The 19543-nt window shown below is 43.7% G+C and overlaps 1 protein-coding gene across 1 annotated transcript; it reads left to right on the top strand.

Moving 5' to 3' along the window:
• Positions 1–9610: 9610 nt before the first annotated feature.
• On the top strand, positions 9611–18244 carry SCNN1D (sodium channel epithelial 1 subunit delta; the record flags this gene model as incomplete). The annotated part of the gene is made up of 12 exons (XM_084300058.1): positions 9611–9930; positions 10759–11011; positions 12439–12632; positions 13776–13879; positions 14296–14459; positions 14971–15069; positions 15650–15767; positions 15929–16007; positions 16335–16392; positions 17162–17217; positions 17517–17592; positions 17831–18244. The coding sequence occupies 12 exons, from the start codon at positions 9611–9613 to the stop codon at positions 18242–18244; spliced, it is 1935 nt and encodes a 644-aa protein (XP_084156184.1).
• Between the last annotated feature and the right edge of the window lie 1299 nt (positions 18245–19543).

Genomic DNA, 19543 nt, shown 5'->3' with positions numbered 1-19543 from the left:
TAAATACTCCAGCATGACTACTACCCATCCTGTTGCAATTAACAAGCAGTATCAAAGCAATAGTCATCCCCATGCTTACATGGCAGCTTACATCACCAAAGCTTTATACAAACACCAATTAGCGCTCTAAACAATGCTGCCAAGTGTCATTACGTTTGTTGCAGAGGTGAGGCAATCCAAGAGGCAAAAAGATTTGCCCACGACTGCCCAGAGAAGAGAAAAGTTCAAAAGTTTAAGGCTTTCAGATCGCTATTTCTTTATCATGCTGTGGCAGACTCTGCCCTTGTCTGTGGGTGGAGTGACATCTTCATGGCCATTATTTTTTGCAGTCCTGGAAGTTAGAGAAATAACTAACTTCTTGTTGCATTTGTTTTATTAGTATTTTCTGAAAGCATGCTGGATACTGGACAAAACACCCTTGGCAAGCAAGGAGCCTCCATGAAAATTTAGTTTTTGAACAAATGGTTGTGAACTGTTTAGGGGCTTCTGCCTTTAGGTGGGTTTTGTACAGAGCTGCTGGGGTAAACTCCATGCCAGTTTGGCTCCTTTTGGTTTCAAAAGACTCCTGGTCTGACTTTTGGGGGCTGTCTGTGGACTTCTCCGGAGGTTTTCTGTTAGCACTGACCAGACAGGTCAGACCAGGAGTATTTGGGCTGTTCAGGTGGACTGTTCGCTCCGCATTACTCACGGTTACGTACGGGCTGTCAGAGTCACGTGGCAGCATTTCTACTCCTTGATTGGCAGGTAAAGCTTTCCTGAGCATGAAAAAATGAAAAACAAATGATTAATAGCAAATCTTCAGGCTTACCAGTTAAATACAGTGCTTTCCATATGAATAAGCACACCCTAAGCATGGCAGCAAACAGAGACAGGGAACACAGACATTCACAGCTCACCCCATCTTCTGCGAGTCTCAATGAATCAAAAATAAGTCATCTACATGACCTTTACATTAATCTAGCGTTTTGTGTTGCTTTTGACATCATTGTAAGGTTAGAAAATGATCTGGTTTTTAAAGCTGGGTCTTCTCTTCATCCGTAACGCCTCCTGAGAGGATTTTGCCTGAATTCTGAGGGTTGTTATTGAGCTTTTTAAAGTTTTCAGTGCCCGTAGCCTGTTTGTACATTTGCCACTGGGGCACCAGCTCTATGACATTGCAGCAACTCTCAGGCACAGCCAGACCTGTTCTTTAGGAGGCTGAAGGAATCCGTCGGAGGCTGCTGCTGGAAAATACAGTATTTAACCCAAAAGCAGCCATCTGCAGAGGTATGACAGCTGCCACAGCCACTTATGTAATAGCTAGTTTCAGTTACTGATTTGCTAATGACTGTTTTGCCCTTGCGCAGTTTGTTCCAAGTTTCTTCATTCCCCTCCTTCCTAGCTGCCATACTGTGGTGCCTCTTCTTCTTGTCCACATCGCTTCCAGCTCCCAGTAGGAAAGCCTGAATTTGCTGGATGGAATAACCCCCAGGAACTGCTAACGCATTGCATTGCAGTCTCTGTCCTCGGTACCAAGAGGAATAGGGACCACAGGGGGAGATCTGCATTCCTGTTCCCAGAAGACAGGAGCCAGAGGTACCATCTGCCACCTGCTCCAGGAGCTTGGACAACTGCTCAGGGAGATTTGGCGTTTGGGTGTGATGGAGATACGGGGTCTGTGATTGCAAGGCGGCTGCATCGCTTATGTCCACAGAACAAGAAGTTCTTACTGATGTCCTACAGCCTCTGCCAGTCCTAATTGCCTCAGCATTCCTACAGATCCTGCGTCTGAGCTGGAGGAGGATAAAAAGTCCACCGGCAAGCAGGATTTCACCGGCCTGTCAACCTTCGAAATGGCTGAGGGGTAGGCAGGTCCCAACAGGTGGAACAGCATCTCTGAAGGCCTGTGACTAAAGAACGAGGAGAGCAGAGAACAGGAAGGAAAAGAAAGAGCAGGTACTATCCCAGAGGGATGACAGGAGCAGCTACAGACGTCTTACTCAGACAGGTGAGTGAGTGGAGATGAATGCTTGGTCATACTGGGAGCAAGCAGGATTTTGCTTCTGAAGCTGCATTTTTGACTGTAAGCGCCTCTGGTGGAGGCTTAATGAAAAGCAGGGTTTACGTGGGGCCTTTTCATAACGAGGGGTGTAATTAGGGAACGTTTAAATGGCTGGTGACTAGCAGAACACGCATGTGCTCGCTGCTCTGACTTCTGGGTTTTGTAGGGATGTTCCAGCTAGCTTCAGCCTTGCTAACTCAGGCGCTGCTGGTGACAAAACCGGAGCACCAGGGAGCTCAGCACAGGTTAAGGAGCACTCACCTACTGCCTTGAGCAGGTTTGGCAGCCTCTGCAGCACTTGACGCTGCCTTGGCTGGATGCAAACCAGCGCAGAAGGGAAGCTGAGGTACGCCAATGCTATTCTGTTCCTGCAGGCAGAGCTCACTGTGGTTTCAAGATATAGATCCCCTCAGCCACTGCTCAAAGCATCACACAGGTAAAACAATGAACGCTGGGGTTCTCTGAAGAGATTTTGGTGAATAGAGAGCTTCAGTTGAAATACCCAGAGGTGAGGAAAGCATCTGAAAAACAGGGTCATTATGGGAACATTCGGGGCAGGATCAGGAGACATTAAGCAATATTCAAAAGCTCTCCAGGGCAGGGACTGCCATTGTTCTGCCTCTTGCGTGGGGCTGGACAAGCTGTCAGCACTCCCATAATATCTCCGAGCACTGCTCCCTTATCCAGGAGGGCAGCAGAGACCAATTTTGTGTCCAGAAAGGAAGACAACGTGCTTCTGCCTAGGAAGAGCCAGGAGCAAAGGCAGGAGGCAGAGCCCAGTGCGTGCCAGCTCAAGCCCATACGTGGCGCAGCCAACCAAGAAGACAAGGAGGAAATGCTGGGAGTTTCCTTCTGCTAGAGTTGCCCACAGGAGTTTGTCCGCCCGTGAGTGGGAGGAGGAATAGACTGGCTCGTCCAGTGGCCATGAAGAAAGCCTTCTGAGGGAGTTTCCACAAAACAGGAGGAGGCAAGTCACACTGATCCCGGCGTGGGGAAAGCCGGGTTGGTATGCCGGGTCCTCTGCAATGAGGGAAAATGTGGGAAGATGGCTTGAGAGAGTACCTGGGGCACTCCAGGATATCAAACACCACCCATGCAGGAGCAAGTGACGTGAGTAAAGCCTGATTCTCTAAAAAAATCAAGATGAACTTTAGACTTACAAAGCCTGCTGGAGGCAGGAGGGTGCAGGATCTGCTCCGGCACCCTCCTGCTCCCAGAGGACACGGGTGCCAGGGGCTGCTTTGCTCAGCTGAGGCTGAAGATTGGGGCAGGGAAAGCAGTGGGAATCTCTGCCAGACACAGGCGAGTTCAGGAAAAAGAACAGAAAGTAATGAAACACTTAAGCGTGAGAGAGCACAGTAATATGAAACAAGTGCAGCAAGGGAGAAAGTTAATAACTGAAGGACGGTTTGTGCAGTTAGTGGACAGCAAATTACAGTGAAGTTTACAGCATGGTGTGGCAGCAAGGAGAGCTGCTAGGAGCAGGGGGGTTGGATCCATCATTTCAGTTTGCTGGTTTGTTTTATGCCTCTCAGCTCAAGCAGCTTTTGGCCAACTGGGGAAGTCCGTGACCAAGCTGTTGGAGTGTCCTCAGGTTCCTATGGGAGGACAGCTCCAGGTTGGCTTCTCTGAGCTGTGGGGTCACAGCAAAGTACCTTGGGGAGGGATCAAGGGGGGGTCATTTCCATGACTAAGGAAAGCTCTCACACCCGTGTGCTCAGACCTCACTGCAACTCCTTGCTCTTACAAGCTCAGACACTGTGGCATGTCATTCCAGATATTTAAAGTGAGGGTGGACAATGCTATTTGAGCTCTGGAGGGCCAGCCAGACACAGCAGGAGGAACTCAAGCTAGAGATCATTACTACACTCCCCTGTTCAATCTCTGAGACTTTACTATTAATATATATATTTTTTAATCTTTTATTTATTTTTACAACTCCGGCCTGTAACAGCACATCTAGTAAGGGGCAGTTTCCCCCCCAAAATGCTCTGCATGCTGGCTGCTAGCTGCACAGTTCATCTGCTTGTATCTAACAAGGGCAATGAGAGGGGTTTACTCGACAGAGAACAAAAATTCCAGCACCAGCTGTCAGGAAATATTCAAAAATAAACAAAAAAATCATCCAAGTGTAGATTTCTGTAAGTGCCTAAGTCCATTCCACAAGGACCATCAATTCACTGATTATCTCCCCTGTCCACATGAAATAGCTGCAGTCTGTCTCTGCCTGCAGGACATTCTTTGTACCTCTTGTGTTACTCCGAGCGGGTGCTGATACGGAGATAGGCATGTATTCAAGGGCTCCTTCTGTGTGGTCTCATTTTCACTCCTGTTTCAGCAATCCACGAGATGGGTGCAGAACCAAGGGTTGGAAGCATGGAGTTGGGCAGTAGCTGTAACACCTCAAGCAAAGCCCAACCTCGCAAAGGGGTGGTGAGCACACACGTTCTCCTTCCCTCTTACAGCATACAAGCGCTAACAGATTTTCTGTCCCACTGGAAGTAATTACAGCATAGTCTTTCTCTGCAGCACTGAAGGACTGCATCATGAATGTTATTTACAGTATCTATTTCTGGATTTGGGATAGAAACACCAACTTTGAACCAGCCCAAGAGTTTTCTTCCCTTCTGCCTGCAGTGCAGGTCATGGGGTGACAAATGAGTGAGGGCAAACAGAAAGGGCCTCTTGCTCGAGGGACAGCCGTGTCTGCACATCCAGTTCTTCGTTTCCTGCAGGAAAATCTCATGGTTGGCTCAGAAGGCATTGTTCGGATGTGCGGCCAGGCAATCCCTGCACCAAGGCCTGCAGCCATAATGAAGCAACAGAATTTGCCTTGTGCGCTCGTTGTGCAATAATTTCATTGTCAAGGATTTATTGTTGCCTTTTGCTATTACACAATATAAAAGGAGAGAAAGAAGGGTGGGGGACGAATAAATGAAGATGACAGAAGTAGGTTTTCAGTGTTCGGAGATTTTTAACGAGAATTTAACGGCTTCATCAATCAGTGACAAGTGGCTCTATTGTAACTGTTAACTTTAGAACCAACTAGATTTCTTTTTAATTTCAAGTTTGCTTTTTACACCCTGAAGTACTGGCTTTTTCAAAATCTAAAACATTTTCCAAATGGTTTTGCGAAATTTCCTTTTAGTACGGAAGAGGGCAAAGACATTAATAGCAGCTGTTCAATTCTTTTAGAACATTCTCTTAACATTGAGATGAATGTTTTTAATGTTATGTTTTTCTAAAATCGAACCCACACAAAACAATTGTTAAAAATGTAAAGAGACCATACAAGGATTTAAATTAATCAAAAACAGGAGTATTTTCTCAGTCTTTCCTGATCCTTGTCTCCCTTTTTGAATTCAATTTCACAAGAAATTTCAATTATCTTTTATTTCGCAGATAAAAGTATCTCACAATTTCCAATGTAACAGAAAACCCATTTACTAGGTGATTTTGAAAGGCAGGCAGAAGCTCCGCAGGTCAAATTTGGAGCTCTAAACATTATCCATATCCAGAGTATTTGATATTTTATAACAAGCTCCTTGCAAAACCAACCCAGAGCTGTCTTCCAGCTGGGCAGATGTCAGTATTAATTACGCAAGTAAATCAAGGGGTTTTGTTTGTTTTAGGAAGTTTCAGAATACCAAATAATTTTACTAAAGACTTTTACAAGTCTTAACTAAGCGGTATTACAAAAGCAGGGTGCCCTGTTTTAAATCAATTATCATGATTGATAGCTCAGATTGAGTCCATTCAAGTCCCACCATCCAAAGAGCTGAGTTTTTGACAGATGTGGGAGAACCCACTACAGGTGAGCAATAGTTTTGGAGAAGCAGGAAGAAATCCACTGCCACGTGTGCCTTACACAGACCGGGTAGCTGATCATTTCAGATTACACCTAGGTATGTAATTCCTGAAGCACACATATAGAAACCCTAATGGCTTCAATTACTAGTGATCATGCAAGCCTCCGGAAACCATGGAAAGAAGGCAGAAAGCTCATTCCTTGATAGGGAAGCTCAGAGCAGGAAGAACCTTCCAGCTTCCATGACTACTTCACTAGATATTTATAGAAATTATGGCTAAAAAACTGTTCTGGCCATTAAAAAAAAGGATCACCCCCATCCCCCCCAGTCATACCAACCTTAACTCAAGTGTAACCTTAATGTTAACTTGTTTGTCCAGTTCATTCACTTCCTATTATTCCCTGGATCATGCTTTGAATAATTCCCATGATTTGTTTTTTAAGACCTGCCCCTTTTGATGTCATCAATTTGATCCATATAGGCTGGATAGCTCCAGCATATCTTCAGTTAGAAAAGGCAGCCAAAGCTTGGGACCGAGACTTGTCTTCTGTCCAGGAAAAAGCTGAAGGCCGAGCTTAGTGCCTACTCTGAAACATATTGCTCCTGCCAAGGTACGGTAGAGATGTTTTTGGAATTTGGACTTTGTTGTTTTACTCTATGTTTCTGTATAGATGTATGATTTATTTATAGATACAGATATATACAAGGTTAAATGTTTGACTACATGATGTGCGTGTAGGTGTTTAATGTGCTGAGCATTGCGTTGCTGTGATAACAGATGAACATATACCTGTTTGCCATTGCTTTCTCACTTCCACAGGCTCTATAACCTGCAGCCTCTCTCCAGGCACTTACCACAGACAAGACAGTCAACTGTTCACTGTTTTGTTAAGTCCTTGACTGCAATTGCAATGGTAAATGAATTAGTGGTAGGCTCGCCTGGGAAACCGGTGGAGAGAGGATGTTCTGTTGCCTGTACATGTGCATTTTGAAAGATTGCCATAAGGTTTTCCACTTTAGCTACTTTAAGAATGTTTTCAAATGGTATAAACTAGCTAGCCATAGCCTCAAGAGCCAAATCAGAATCTGTAGGAACTGCACTGCCCCTGAAAGCTATGGTTTGAAAGCTTACAGTTTGGTGTTTGTTTGTTTGTTTTGTTTTTTTAAGATTCCAAGTTATACATAGAAAAAGTGACAGATTTACCATTCATTTTTGGTAAATATTACCTTTAATTCTTTTTCTCATTAGAGCAAAGATTAGTAGTAAGATTATTACAGTAACAAATTTAATTTTCCCATTTTAGTCTCACAGTTTTCATTTCCACCTTAAACCACTGTAAATATTCAAGGGCTCATCCAATATATTTCTTAAAATACACTGTAGACTTGTTTTCATTTATTTTTATTCAAATAAAATTAGAAAGAAAATATTGAATAAGATAAAGGTTGAACGCATAATTTAGCCTAAAAATTTCATCTAACAAAAAACGTGTAGCAATTAGTGGTAGCAAGACTACCATGGATTCATTTCTAGTTTGCCACAGATAATCCTTTTGACCAAAGAAGCACTCAGATGGAAGCCTTCAGCTGTAATTCTGGCTGGTAAAATTTGTAGCTAGTGACTCAAAACTATGGCTCTGGGTAGTCTATGGGGGAATAGCAGATCAACCATATCAGCACAATGCAAAAACACAGTATTTCCCCATAGCAAAAGGGGAAATTCTCATCTCCCACTTCAGTTCTTTATAACGCATTCTTTTAATTGTTCATGCCTTTTATATTTATATATGTCACTTTGCTTGAGCTTTCTGTATTTGTTCACAAGTATTTTAAGAAAACTGAAAAATAATGTCATGATTAATTTTAACACATACAGCAGATTCATATGCCCTTGAGTGAATTTTGTGTTATTATTGTGAAATGATAGCTCAGAAAATACAAACATGGATCTGTCACGGTCTTTGGGGAAAATAACTGGTAATAAGCAGGGTTTCCTTGTCAGATAATACACTTGTGTGCTGTTTGTCATAAAGCTGATCTGATGTACAGCTTTCTGAAATGCAATTCAGTATTACATGATTATTCCTAATCTTTCTGACGTGAAAAATACACAGAAGGGACTTTCTTAACAGCTTAAGATGGTATTTCATTTGAAGCATCCTAGTCCAAGAACCTTTGAGATAAAACTGTGTTTTGAAACGGAGAGGTCTACTTGAGGATGAAGGCACTGAAGGTCAGGGCATCAGCGTTTATCAGCAGACCTGGGGTACCCTCACTGGCTCCTCAGGCTGAGACAACCCCAAACACTTCGGACCCTTCACTGAGATCTTGGGTCTTGAGTATTTGTTTCACTATTGCAGAGCCCACTTTGAACCATGCTTTAGTTATTTGTGTGCGCATTTCTTGACTTCAAACTCTGTTAACAGTGTACTTAACAGATTGTTATTTGGAGTTAAGGTTGGAGCAAAGTGTTGCAATCAGCAAAAACTTCTCTTAATAGCATAATAAGCAGGGTGATTCATAGTGTGCTGTCATGTTGGAAACTCACATATTACAGGACTTGATGTCATGTTCACTAAGTTGAAGTATGTCAACATAAATCCTATGTCCAAGCCGGTACTGAAACCTGGGAAGATTCCATCAGTCCATGCTGACTAAAGCACACGAGCATAAATAACATTCACTTTCATCAGCAGAAATTCTGAGATAATCTAGCGTAGCATAACAGACTTTTTACTTACCATGACGAAGCAGATGTGGATTTTGATTTCCAGTTATGCCACTCTTGGATGATGTTTAATTTCTGTTCCTCATTTTCACACCTGTAAAACAGAGATAAAGAGAAGACCCCCTTTATGAAGAGATTTGTAGATTCTTGGAAGAAAGTATTTATGTAAAAGGTAATGGCAAAATTTCTAATGGCAGTAATTAATGTTACTGTGGTCTTCAGAAACAACCAAAGAGCATTTAATTTTAAGTAGGAGCTGCAATGCTCTATCCACATCCCAATTTGGTTAATTCCCTCTGTGGTTTCAGCTGAGGAGTTTCCCTCCACTTCCTTTCCTGAAGATCTGATTGCACTCATTTGAACTATGAAATACGTACTGTATTTCATCTCGGAAGTGGCTGTATTTCAGGAATAGCAGACATTAATCCCATTCACTTCCACTCTACAGAATGTCAGACCATGCAATAGTTCAAAACCAGTCCTAATTTCTCCCTTCCACACACTTGAAAGCTGGATTTATCCTTTGATTCCCTGACATAAGGATGAAGCCATACTGCTCATTCTGAGACAATTTCAAGCTTCCTAGCCCAGCATGTTTCACCAGCAATTTACTTATATTAAGGAATTAGTTGCATGTCAATTAATAAATGGGAGTAGATTTTTCAGAATTAAGTGTTGGTCTTCAGTATTCTTAGAAAGAAGCAAGCTGCACACTGCTTTGGCTGAAGACTTCTCAGCAGCTTGGGTATTAGTCACATTAACTTTGCATATCCACACTAACAGAGATGTCATAGTGCGTGTGATAAAATCACTTGAAGGTACTTAGGCAGCAGCATGCGGAACATTTGAGTTTTGCTACTCCCTGATATTCAAACTCGGTGAAGAGGGACAAAGGCCAGCTCATAGCTGTTTTCAGCTTTTTGCTAATAAACTCATTCACACCCTGTTTGAACAGGTCCACAGATCAACCGTGGTCTTTCTCACAAGCTATTATTTTCTTTCCTTCTTGTTGAACAGAAACAGACCTAAAGGATGGAGCAGGAAGTGGCAAGAGAGGAGGAAGAGAGAAAAGAAGGCTTGATCGAGTTCTATGATTCCTTCAAGGACATGTTTGAGTTCTTCTGCAAGAACACCACAATCCATGGCACCATCCGCCTTGTGTGCTCGGACAGCAACAAGATGAAAACAGCTTTTTGGACTCTGCTTTTACTTGCCAGCTTTGGCATGTTGTACTGGCAATTTGCACTTATGTTCAGTCAGTACTGGGCCTACCCGGTTGTCCTGACCATGTCCATGCATTCCGAGCCCAAGATGTTTCCAGCAATCACTATCTGCAATCTGGACCCATACAGGTAACATGTTTTTTCCCCTTGGCTATAACCCTGTCTTTAGTTACAAGGGCCTAGAAGGTGACTGAGTGAAGCCTGGAGGAGCTTTGCTGCTGATCCAGGCAGGGTGGGCAGTAGAAATGCCCTGTGAGATGCAGAAGGATTTATTTCCAAACTGGTTTTCAGACCAGATCTTGTTTGGAATTGGGCAACAGTACGTAGCTGTTTATCTGATGCACTGATTCAGGATCAGGAGAACTCTGCCTCGACACCTGGTTCGAGTGCTAACTGATTTCATGCTTTGATAAAAATAGTCCTTCCCCAAAATACATAATTACTGCATGTATTTATTCATAGCTAAATCACAGATCACTAGAGTGACGCAGACTAATGCTGACTCTGCCCCTTTTTTTTGTTCAGACGAAGGACTTTAACGAAACAATAAACCTTCCGTTGAAGTCTTTTGGAGTATGTTTGTCAAACAAGGCTCATACAGTAGTGGCAATTTATCAAGATGTTGAAGGAATTGTGTAATTTCCTCAGAAACAATTAAGTAATTGGCTGACAGGAGGGCCTGTTTGTGCAGCTGATGTTGCACGACAGCAAACTTTGAGGTTTTCATTGGAGGACCCAGAAACTGGAAATGCAGCTGCTGGAGTTCCTAATAAATTAACTCAATGAAATTAGACATGCTGAGCACAGCAGCACAACTGATACCTTTTCTCAGGCAGACATCAAGGTCTGCAGAGACCAGGAGAACAGCATTTTATAGTTACTATGAGGCACATTAAGTGCTTTTGTCTCAAAGAAGCATAAATATTCACACCTAGCAAATGTTTCTGGTCCTCACAGATTTGAGCTGGTCAGTGAACACTTGGTTCAGTTGGATCGCATGGCAGAGGAATCTATTGCTTTTCTATACGGCATCAACACAACAGCCAGCTTGTTCCACATGAACGAGAAAAACATCCACATGAGAGATTTGTCAAGCACAGGAAACCTCAGCAGATCCAGCTTCAAACTGAGCCAAAACTTCTCACTACTGAGAACAACTGAGCTCAACAATAAGACAGGAAAGAGACAGTCCCACGTGGGCTTCAGGCTGGTAAGTGTGTGTCATCTTAAAGATATGAATCTGTTCCCAAAAAGGGCAGATTTAGAGAGAAGCCAAGGCCAGCAGGGCAGGGACATCTCTTACAGGGCCCCATCACACCTTACCTGAGTGAGAAGAGCGCAAAGATGATGGCCAGCTTTGACCAAAATCCAGCTCATGGCTGAGATCCCAGTGATGAGGCAGGTTCGAGGTCAGGAGGCTTGTCCACAGGTCAGGGTCTGGGTCAACAAGGCTCGTGATGAGTCAGGGACATAGCTGTGGTCTCAATAGAGACCAGCAGTCCTACAGCATCCCCCAAAAAGGGCCTGAAGGCCCCAAGCTGAGCTTAAATGGGCTCCTGGCCCCAGGTGGAGGCCCCAGGTGAGGCTGCTTAGGGCTGTTAAGGTCTATAGGGACATTCAGGGCCCTGACAGAGATCTCACCAGGTACATTCAACAAGTCCGTGAAAAAAATAAGTAGTTTTAGTGTTGTGTAATGACAGCTTGGAGGATATTTGAGGAGGAGTCCATCCCTATATCATCATCATTTTGTGCTGATTGCCATGGTTCTTGTCAAATGAAGCAATAAAAACTTCAGTGGCATTACACAACTCACCCACCTGTAAAATCCCTCTGGCAGAAATGAATTTGGTACAGAAAGGTAGCAATAGGCTGTGGGAATCATTGTACCCCTTTCTAAAATTATAAAAAACATCTACACTTAGCAGGTGAGCCCAGATATAACAGAGAATGAAGAGCCCATCTAAAACAAGAATTTCCTCAGTGTCTAAATGCTGTGGTACTGGGGCACTAGAATTGTCACAGATAAGACAAAAGATGACAATAAATAACCAAGATGATGAATACCACGAATGGGTATTTGTTACTTCAGAGAATAATGTGAATGCTTCAACTCCTTGATCTCATGAACAGAATTAGCACAGACCTAAGAGCAACAGCTCTGAGAGAGAAATTGATGTGGCTTGAAAGGCCAGCAATTTTTGCCTGATGATTATCGCCCTGCCCTCTCCTGAGGTCCTTCACCAAGCACACTTTCACCAGAACCTGTGGGTGTTCACCTGTCTAAGGCCTGAGTAAGAACAAAGAAAGCGTCTCAGGACTTGGTCCATGATTCATGGGTTGTAAAGAATTCCTACCACCCCTCTCCTTCTTTCTCCCGACGTACTTGAGTTTGCTTCTCTGCTCTCATCTGTCTCTTTTCCCCACTGAGACCACTGAGATGAAGGAGCACACCTAATCTAGTCTCAGGGAGAGAAGGTGCTTATCACATAGCTAAAGTGCTCAGACACTTCATTTTCTGGAAAAATAGGGGTTCCTCACATCCTTATGTGTGGCATTGCCTTTGCCCCCTGATCTCTGTCACCCTCAAGCTGTCATGGCCTGGTTATGCTGAATGGTTCCTCTCTTCTTTTTTCCCAGTGCAATGCCACAGGTGGGAACTGCTTTTACAAGACCTATTCATCTGGGATGGATGCAATTCTTGAATGGTACAGGTTTCACTACATGAATATCATGTCCCAGCTGCCGGTTATAATCAACATCTCTGATCACGAGGAGCAGATAGAAGATATGGTCTACTCCTGCCAGTATGATGGGGAGCCCTGCAGGCCCAGGTATGTTGCTTCCTGAGGTGCTGACTGCGATTTCAGCAAAACTCAAGGACTTGAAACTGAGCCTGTAGGGTGAGGCATCGCATCTCGTGGCAAACTGCCAGACTCAGCTCTTGGTGGAGACCTGACTCAAAGAAAAAGCCGCCTCTCGTGATGAAAGCACAGAGCTAGGAACCTAGAAACTGGCGTTGCCCCATGAGTTGCCTCTATGATTGGTAGTGAGTGTATTAGGCTGTCAAAAAAGCCTAAGGGAAATTCAGCAGGAACTGAGACTTCACTACTACAGGGATGTGCTGACTGTATTGGATGATAATATATAGTGAATGATTGCCTGCATGGGTGGAAAGGAGCGTAAAAGTGGGGACTGTTTTTACTGGAACAACAAAAAGTGGGGAGAGAAGGGGAAGAATAAGGCTCTCATTGCTCTTACCATGTGACTTGGCCCTTGAGCACAAGGATTGCTCTTAACCTTTATGCCAGGAGGACTCAGGCAATGCCAACAGGGTCAGATGGTCTTTCTGCACCCAAAGTGGGCCTGCTGCCTAGCACAAAAGCGAAGTTATAGTTTCTAATTTCTTCATGCCTATGGCTGACTTGGCCACGGAAGTTCATCATGACCCTAAGTGGTATAAGTTTTGAGTGTACAAGGAGAGAGAAGCTCTTTGTCTTAGTGATTGGATGCCCCATCCCCGGGAGTTTTTAAGGACAGGTTGGATGGGGCTTTGAGCAACCTGATCTAGTGGGAGGTGTCCCTGCCCATGGCAGGGGAGTTGGAATTAGATGATATTTAAGGTCCCTTCCCACCCAAACCATCCTGTGATTCTGTGTTCAGAACACAGAATTGGTCTCGTGTTTCAGCCTGCCTGGATTTTGGGACAGGCAGGAAACAACTGAAACTGTCTGGTAGAAGGAAACACAGGTCAGATCTCTGAATTTGACTCCTGTATTTGCCACTCTGGCTGTAACCTGCAAGCAGTGAATCTCTGAGCAGCTAATTTTTCCTGTTTTTTTTGGTGAATTAGTAATTCTTTCCTATAAGCACCCCTGTACATACACACACCCCCTATACACAAAACACATGCTTTGTAGAAATAAAGGCATTCTTACACTTGTAATAACACCTATCAAAATTTCTCTTGGTTTCAGTGACTATGTTCACTTTCACCACCCAGTCTTCGGAAGCTGCTATACTTTTAACAGCAAGGGAACAGACTCCTTTTGGACAGCAACAAAACCAGGAATTCCTTATGGTATGTTATGTGACAAAGGGTGGGATGAGGTAAAGTGAACGTAATTTGACTATGGATTAAATATCTGTCTTCTATAAATGTCTTACTGATACATAGCTCTCCCTTCTAGTCTGGTAGCACAAATTATGTGCTGTATTTGATGCTTCACTAACCACAAGTATATGATGGCTGTATCAGCTAGTTACATAACTATAGCACGCAGAATGATGTCCCAGGTTTCAGGCAGAACATTATTACAGTTTTAGAGTAGGCTGGTGCAACAGCTACCCGACCATTTACCAGGTCTCTAAGGAAAACCAGTGTGTCTTCTGTGAGCTAAGAGCAATTTCATCAGTGCTGAGAATTCAAGACGTGGTGACGTTCCTATTTCAACCCCAAATAAATTGTTACAAGCTTCCCTTTTCTGTGGTTTACAGGACTTTCCCTTATCCTGCGAGCAGAACAGAAGGATCACATCCCACTCCTGTCTACAGTAGCAGGTGTGAAAGTGATGATACACAACCACAATCAGACACCATTCCTTGAGCACGAAGGCTTTGACATCAGACCAGGCATTGCAACCACCATAGGCATTCAGCAGGTTAGTCACTTGCTCAAGAGCATTATTTCTTTTCCTTCTGATGGCAGAAAGTTGCGAGGAGACGAACTCTGACTGACTCACACAATGGGCTTGTGAGGCTCTGTTGTTCACTTCTTTGACTCTGCATGTAAGCCCATTTTCTTTCTTCACTGTGCTCAGGTTCCCATAGGTAAAACAAAATTATTCCAACTGTACAAGTGACCTTTTGGTCCTCAGTACATTGGGAAGACTGAATTGTTTTTACACTGAGGCTCCTACACCTTGGTGTACCTCCACACAAGGGGTTTCATGTGCCTATAAGGATGAGAACAAACATCCAAAAGTGATTGGGTTATGTTGATGTGATGAGTTACTGCTTGTCAGCTGAGCCATAGTGACTGACCAAATATATATATATAAGCTTACTTTCTGTCCTTGATATATATGATGCTCCATACAGTTAAGTTTAGATGGTAATGGCTAGGGCCAATTAAAGCTTCTAATCACTCAGGCCTCTTTTCTGTGTCCACAGGATGAGGTGAATCGCCTGGGTGGCAATTATGGGAAATGCACGACTGATGGCAGTGATGTGAATGTTAAACTCCTGTACAACAACTCCTACACCCTGCAGGTATTGTCAGAGTGGCTGGCTGAGGCCCCAGCTTACTCAGAGAAGATAAATACCAAAAAATCCATAACTTACTCTCCAGAGAGCTTTTACAAATCAGTAGGATCACTGCTGGAGATAACAGTGATTTATGCCATCCAAAAGTAGCTCACAAACATGGTGTTAGAGCTGGGAATGTGTTTCACTGAGCAGGGGATACTGGGGCTCTCCCCTCCTTGTGGCACAGGGGAGATGAGGCAGTGAACCAGCCAAGGCTGGGAGGTCCTGTTCTGGGAGGACGTTCTTGGGCCATCAGGTTTTTGATTTTGTAAGTAGTTGCTCCTGGCTCTGGATGCTTGGGCTGTTTAACTGAGATGTTACAGGACATAATCAGAAAGAGATCTGTCTCACTGGGTTCCATGATGTTCTCAGAAGGAAAGTCATGGAGTGAAAAGTGAAGACCTTTTGCCTCAGCTTGCCCTAGTAATGGCTGGCATCGTTTTGCAGTCATGAAATCTGTACATCTCCTAGCAGCTGCACACAATGGTCTGAAGGTTTTGGGAATTTCTGTCTTATCCATTTTTTTATTATTATTTTTTTCCAGGCTTGTCTGCATTCCTGCTTTCAGCACATAATGGTTCGAAAATGTGGCTGTGGCTATTACTACTACCCACTGCCTCCCGGTGCTGAGTACTGTAACTACAACAAGCAACCTGCGTGGGGTAAGAGCAAAACACTTCTGTCCTGTCCTTGCCAATAGGGAACGCCTCCCTGGCACAGTCACAGCTTACACGGCTCCTTAGATTGCTGCCCTTCCACTCTGTAGATGCCTTCCATTTCCTGAGGAAATGTCTGAGTGTGTTTCTCTCATTTTTTCCACCAGGTCACTGCTTTTACCAGCTTTACAACAGACTCAGAAATCATCACCTGAATTGTTTTGACCAGTGCCCCAAGCCTTGCCGGTAGGTCACAAGAGCAGAGCACAATAAGTGCCAGCATTCAAAATAGAAAGAGAGAATTTTAAAGCAAAATATCAAATACCTTGGTTTTGACCACATCAAAGAGGAGTTCCGGGATTTTCAAACTGTTCTAGTTTTTTTTTCCCAATCCAAACAGTTCTCAGCCAACCTCTGGTTTTGTTTTCTAAGCTGATTTACAAAGCTTTTTCCAGGGTCCTCAAGATCAGCTCCTAGTATTTCTGCTTTGGGCAAACAGTCGGCTTGTTGAACTCCTTCACTTTTAAATGCCAAGAGTTGTAGTGATTATAATCTCCATTTTTATCTTAACAGGGAATCGCTGTACAAGGTGTCTGCTGGGACAGCTAAATGGCCATCAGCAAAGTCTCAGGTAATCCATACAGACAATGGCTTAGTTTAGAGGTGAGGCTGTATCTAGTATGTTTGTGGGCACATTAAGGATGAACACAAAGAGCTGGGCAGCAGCAAAGGAAGAGGCAAATAAAGCAAAGTAGTCCAAGACCTGAGCACAGTGTAATGCCTCCATAGCTGAGATGTCAGACTGAGAGTCTGGAGAGGCAAATTCAGCTCCAGTTCTGATCCAAATTTCCTTGTGACCTGAAAAGAATTCAGCTCACTGCCTGAGTTCCCACCTCCAAAACGGTGATAAGGACTTTCTGCTTCCAGTGGGTGTTGTGGTATAATCACTCACGCGTTGCTGTTTGTGAGATCCTGCAGGCTGCAATGGAAACTCTGTGAGTCAATAGATGACTTCTTGCCATTTCTTATGCTCTAATGCTAAATGGGCATTCAGGCTGTATGACCAGGTAATTAATTCATGTGAAATAGATTACAATCAGGTATAAATGCAACCAATACATTTTTAAAAAGGAAGTGATTTAGTGGGGTTGCCATTAAAGGCGGAATTTAAGAATCAAAATATTAAATACACCTAAAATACCAGTGTGTAGCCCCTTGCTGTCTGGTAAATATAGATAGCTATTACTCCGCAGCTACTACCATATGCCATTAACCAATTAACTACATCCTTTTTCCTTATTAGCAATACCCATTTTATTGCTTATGAAATCTACCTTTACAAAATATTAAACACACCAAAATTCAGAAGATTGCCAGTAACATACATGTATCTGTTGCAGGACTGGGTCCGCCAAGCTCTAAGGCATCAGAATGGATATAACTCTACTAGCAACAGGTTAGTTACTGAGAAAGGTATTATTAAAATTGTGGATTATCTTCATCCTTAGAGAACTCTAGAGGACAAGAGAAAAATGCACAGGTTCCTCCGATAAATATGCCATCTTTCCTCACAACACTGTAAGACAGTCACTTCTGTAACCTTTTTCTAACCTGATTTCCCAAGCTAATGTTAAACTCAGGAGGAAAGCTTGAGAACGTGGGAAAACTTACAGTTAGCCCACTAACTAACTTAGCCCACTAACTAACTTAGCTAGGTGTGGGCACCTTGCTAACTGCTCCTTTTCTCCAACGCAGGAAGGACATCGCCAAGGTGACTATCTTCTACAAGCAGCTCTACTACCAGTCTGTGAACGAGTCTCCTTTACTCTCAGTAGGTTGCACTAGATCAGCTCAAAACATTTTTACCTCTTATTAATTATTGTGTGCTGTGTATGGTTGGAGGGAGGATTATTTACAGCCCCCAGGATGGGTGGGATTTCTTCTTGAGGAATAAACTTGAAAATTTCATAGTTTACACAGTCACACAGATGACAAACAGCTGACAGATCTGCTGGTAACATGCAATAATTCCGTGTTTGGTAAACGTGGTCTTTTGATCCTTTCCACAGGATAATTTGCTTCTGTCCAGCATGGGAAGCCAATGGAGTCTCTGGTTTGGATCCTCAGTGTTATCTGTAGTGGAAATGTTTGAGCTGCTCATAGACACACTGGTCTTGTCTCTCCTCTTCTGCTATCAGAGGGTCTGGTCAAGGAAGACATTAGAAGTAGCTCGCACTCCTTCCATCCCTAACATGAGCTTGACCCTAGAAAACTACCGTGTTGTGCAAGAAGAAGCTGGCAAAGGGGCTGATCCTGCTCATACTCACCCTTCTGGAGTGACTATTGCCATGGACAGCAACAGTGACCTGCATCTTCACCCCCTCTCCAGCAAAGTGGAGATGCCAGAGAGCCACCCAGATGTGGTGCTTAATGGATTTAGATATATGAAGGACAGCTCTTTGGAAACGGAGCTAAATCACTAAGGCTTGTGTGCCCAGAGGAGTGGGAGACGTGGAGCTCCCTAATGCTCAGGTGCCATCAGAAAGGCTGCAAACAGAAATGTTCTGGATCCACCATCTGTGAGCACCGAAACACCACACTGGGAAGCTTAGGAATCTTCCAGCTGCTACGGGTTCGTTATTAAACCATCCCTGTGTCCTGGATACAGGCATCATGCGATGTTCTTTTGTTCTTAATGAGTATCTGGGGAGGGGAGAACTCTACTTCTGCTCTCTGGGCAGTCATCCTGTCCTCATAAAAGCCTATTCATAGCTTCTAACTTTTAAACCCTTATGAGGAAATCAGCCTGTGGCATTAGACAAGCCCATCTGCATTTCACAAATATACTCAAGAGGAAAGTCAGCCTGCCTTCTAATGGAGAGATTTCCAGCAGAGGCTAAGGAGCGTGTGCTCCTACCAGCCAGCGGTGCCTTGAGGATGGCAGAGGATGCAGTAACAAGAGCCTGCTCTGATCACAGCTTCGCCTTCAAGACACCTCTGTCCTTGTCCTACTGCTGTTGCATTTTGAGCACCATGCACAGAATGCTTTCAGACTGAGCCCAGATTATTTCAAGCGAGACTCGCTGTCGTAGAGGAGAGGAATTAGAAGAAACGGGGTCGATGACTTTTTTCTGTCACAGAAGAAGCATCTGAATTATTTAGAAGATCAAAACAATGCTGCATTTTTACTGCAGCCAATTTGTAAACAGAGCTGTTTTAATGTTAATATTTGACAGTAACTTATGTGTACATAAAATAACATTTATTTTTGATGATGACATTTGCACAGAAGCGTTTTAGTCTGTTACAATCTTGTTATGACTTTCTGCAGAAGACAAGAATTGACAAACAATCAACGAGCTTTGTTTTGTAACTTTTTTTTTTTTTTTTACATAATAAAGTACTCTGAGTACAGACCATGACTGGAGATTTAGTTTGGTTTTCTTTTTGCTGCTCTGAAATGCGAAGGTCTCTCATTGTGCCACAGCGCAGCGTCCTGTGACTGGGGCCAACGGGCTTGGTGCTGGCTTTCTGGAGAAGCCAGGGTGAACACGAGGGGATTTACTCATTGTCTTTGGCTTCTGTTTTGGCAGCCAGACCTCTGAGTGTCTGTTTGGGGCTGGTACAACACCAGTCCCCCTGTCCTGGAACAAAACACCCACCCGCTGAAGGGCACTATCAGGTAATAACAACTCCCCGTGGCAGCTGACGCAAGGCCCAGCCCAAAGCCCCAGGGAAGGCAAAGGGTTCAGGTGTCCCAGCCATGGCTCTGTGACCAAACC

This window comes from Netta rufina (genome assembly GCF_964035555.1).
Source record: "Netta rufina genome assembly, chromosome: 22".
Classification (NCBI taxonomy): Eukaryota; Metazoa; Chordata; class Aves; order Anseriformes; family Anatidae; genus Netta; species Netta rufina.
The sequence above is the reverse complement of the archived record's forward strand: the minus strand, read 5'-3'. Positions and strand labels throughout refer to the sequence as shown.